The sequence below is a fragment of the Gekko japonicus genome, unplaced genomic scaffold (assembly GCF_001447785.1).
Source record: "Gekko japonicus isolate JY-2015 unplaced genomic scaffold, Gekko_japonicus_V1.1 scaffold1828, whole genome shotgun sequence".
Classification (NCBI taxonomy): domain Eukaryota; kingdom Metazoa; phylum Chordata; class Lepidosauria; order Squamata; family Gekkonidae; genus Gekko; species Gekko japonicus.
In genome coordinates, this window is record NW_015176028.1 from 245750 (window position 1) to 249416 (window position 3667).

General features: G+C 49.6%; 1 protein-coding gene across 1 annotated transcript in view; it reads left to right on the forward strand.

Moving 5' to 3' along the window:
- Positions 1–3667, forward strand: part of LOC107123373 (putative bifunctional UDP-N-acetylglucosamine transferase and deubiquitinase ALG13) — a 135387-nt gene that overhangs the window by 114053 nt on the left and 17667 nt on the right. The window contains exon 30 of the mRNA XM_015426611.1: positions 1499–1624. Coding sequence (XP_015282097.1) covers positions 1499–1624 — 126 coding nt within the window. The remainder of the gene's footprint in view (positions 1–1498; positions 1625–3667) is intronic.

Sequence of the window (3667 nt, forward strand, 5' to 3'; positions counted from 1 at the left end):
ATGGGAAGAATCCCGCTTGCAATCCAGTAGCTCAGCTCCCCCCCCTCCCCCTGGGCAGCAGCCTCATTTGGGGGAATGATGTGTTTTTCTCCTACCCCCATCATCTGAAGGTCGTTCAGGTGGGTGAGAAAGGTCCTTTCCGCACTTGGATCTCATCCGTGGTTATATCAGAGTTCAACTCGGGACACTTGATCCTTGGTTATGACCAGTGTTCCCTCTAAGCTGAGTTAGTGTGAGCTAGCTCACCGTTTTATAGCCTCCGGCTCACACATTTTTGTCCTGGCTCAGGCAGGATGGCTCCAGAGAAAACTAATTTATGCAGTAGCCAAATCGCTTGCTCACAACTTTCATGCCAGGAGCTCACAAAGTAGAATTTTTGCTCACAGGACTCCACAGCTTAGAGGGAACATTGGTTATGACAGCATCCGCTTATCCCGGGACAAGTGTGGGGCGAAACCAGGGTGACCAGATGCAAGTCCGGGGGCAGGGTTGAACAAGGACTGAAGGTCTAGTGCGGCAAGGACAGTAGAGCAGTATTTCAGCTGTGGAAGGGGAGGAAGTGGCAGAGTGCGGAGTCTGCCTCTCTCCCATCCCGGCCTCAGCTCCTTCTGCAGCAGGCGATCCGGCCGGTGCTGCTTTGACCGTGGCACCCAGCGGGCTCCCCCGGCGGCTGCTCTCAGTTGTGTGCCAAGACATACTGTGGACCCAGCCCCTTGACCTGGACCACATGGCAGCCACTTTCATTTTGAGACCAAAAGGTTAGCGCGCTTCATTTTACGGGAAGCCGTTGGCTGCCTGCAGTCTTCTTTTTACCAAAAGGGCATGTGAGTCACTGGAGTCTGTGCAGACTGATCTGGCGCCATCTTGGACACAGCATCTGACTGAAGGGGAGAGGAACAGTTTCTTGCTCCTTTGGGGGCGGGAGGCTGTGTAGGTTTTCTAATCAGGGGGAAGGGGCAGGCTTGTAGAACTGCTCTGGTTCTGCCCATTGCGATGGCCTGAATGCTGGGTGGGGGTGGGAGATTGGTTCATCGCTGCCCGTGTTGGAGCCAGAGGTTTGGTCAGTGCAGCTTCTCTGCTTGAAGAGTGGGTGTGAGTAAAGCTGGGGGTGGGGGGAAGGCTGGAAATCTCCCCTCAACCAGCTTGACAGATAGTTTTGCCAGTCTCCAGGTGGGCCCTGGAAATCTCCTGGAATTACAGTTGAGCTCCAGACTACAGCAATTCTAACCCTGGAGAAAAATAACTGATATGGAGGGTGAAATCCAATGGCCATTATACCCTGCTGCAGTTATTCCTGCTCCCAAACCCCGCCCCCCCGGGCTCCACCCCCAAAACCTCCAGGAATTTCCACCCTTAGAGCTGGCAACCCTAAATTGTCAGACCTAAGCATTTCTTGTCACTGCGGGCAACACATTCTGTGTGAAGAGGCTGGGTTTTGCTTTGTTGGCTTCACTGCACTGTGATCCTGACTCAGTCCTTGTCTGGCTTTCTTCAATAGTTGTGATTTCTTCGGTGCCGTACCCGTATCAGTCGGGCCCCCTTCCTCCCGCCAGCGATGTGGGGGACAGTGGAGGTGTTACTCCTCCTTACTCCTGTGACCCTAGCGGTTGTGACCTTCCTAGAGGTAAGTCGCCATCTACCTTGGATTTCAGTGCAGTTTTAAGTGACAAGTGGGGAGCTGCTTCCATGCCTCGTTTGGGGGCTTCCTTTTTTCTTGTTAATTGTGAATGGCGTTTTGTTCATTTTGGGGGGTGGCCGGGCAGGGAGGGCTCAAATAGATGTAAACGCTTAGAATAAATAAAATAAATTGTGTAAATATGGGGAGAAAAAGCAGGTGGCCTCCATCCTTTGTGGAATGGATAATTTCATACCCAGCAGAGAATGGAGTTGAAACGGCTGATCTTGATCACTACGAATTAATGGCTCAGGAATTGAACCAAAGGCTGGATTACTGGTCCTTATTCATTGTGGGAGGGGCTGCGGTGGCTCAAGTGGTTGAGACACTGAACTGCAGACTGGAAGGTCGGTAGTTCGGCAGTTCGAGACCCGAGTGCCGCGTGACGGACTGAGTTCCCGTCTCTGGTCCCAGCTCCTGCCAACCTAGCAGTTTGAAAGCAAGAAATTGCAAGTAGATAAATAAGGTGGGAAGGTAACAGTGTTCCGTGTGCCTTGGTGTTTAGTCATGCTGGCCATATGACCGCGGAAATGGCTTCAGACAGCACTGGTATTTGGCTTGGAAACGGAGATGAGCACCGCCCCCTAGAGTCAGATTTGACTAGCTTTCGAGCAAGGGAAACCTTTACTGTTCATTGTGGGATGTTCTCCTTGATGGCTTTTGATGCAGCATTCATGAACTGAGACCCGAGGGATGGGGCAGAGGAGCCTGATCTGTACTTTGGAATGGGGAGGCAGAGTTAGGAGTGGTGAGGTTGCTAAAGGCGGGGGTCTTTCTGTGGGGGGGCAGCAGCATGCTCTGAGAATCTGTTCCAAGACCGGCTGACTGTTGTAGGATATCTCTTCACTTCCCATATGGTCTGTCTGTAGATATGCTGTAAAGGTGTCCTGTGTCTCCAGTTCTCTCTCCTCCCAAGTGCTGATCTTATTCCTACTGGGGATATGTTCAGAGGGTAGCCATGTTGGGTCTGGAGTAGAGCAACTAGATGAGAGTCCAGCAGCACCTTAAGAAACTAACCAGATCTGGCAAAAGAAGCTTTTGACTCTTGGAAGCTTCTACCCTGAAACTCTTGCTGGTCTCTAAGGTGCTACTTGGACTCAACTCTTGTTGTTCTCTTAGGGATATCTGTTAGCAAAGTTGCGCAGTCATAGAAGTGTGGTATAAATAAACTTCAAGCCAGTGCATTGCCAAAAAAGGAAAGCTCACATTTACGGAGGTAGATTTCAGTCCGCATCCATGTCGCAGTGGAAAAAAGGAAAGCGAAGAAGCCTAATCTAAAAAATACTATTCCCTGTTACAAATGACCAGCTGATCTGGCATCACATGTGTGCAGGTAGGATGGCATGGCTGTACAGGGAACACCTGTAGATGTGTCCAGCTGCTTGCAAGTCCAACAGAAAAGAGAGAGAGAACACAAAGGGCACAGGGAGAGAAGGAGGAGTCAAAGAGTAGCCCCCAGGTTAGACAAAGAGAGGCATCTCATTCATTAAGAAGAGAACGCACATACACATCTTAGAGCAATGTAGTGCGCACATACATGCCCACCCCTCCACCCACCCAATGTCCAAGCAAGCTGATTTGCCTTACTCCAAAAATCCCCACTTTGGATGTTCTTGTAAGAAGTGGTTAAGCATGACTGCATTAATTTGGGTTAACACTGGGGCAGGAAATTCTACCTGTTGGCTTCATACATCCCAATTTTTTAAATGGGGCTACTTATGAAAGCTCAAGGGAGTACTGTGTTCTTCCTGAGTGCATGGAATACTCCTGCAGGAGACAATGGCATGACTTCTGGAACCAGCACCCATCCAACATCTCACCCGGTTTTGTACATAGATATTGCATTTCTCTCTTCAAATACATTCCTGGTTTAAAAAAAAAGGCAGACAGACAACCAGATAAAGGAAAAGATTGATTTTTTTTCCTGGTCCATTATAGTTCCATTGAATTTTTCAGTAAGAAATAACTGGCGTTTTTCTTTCACTAAATCAC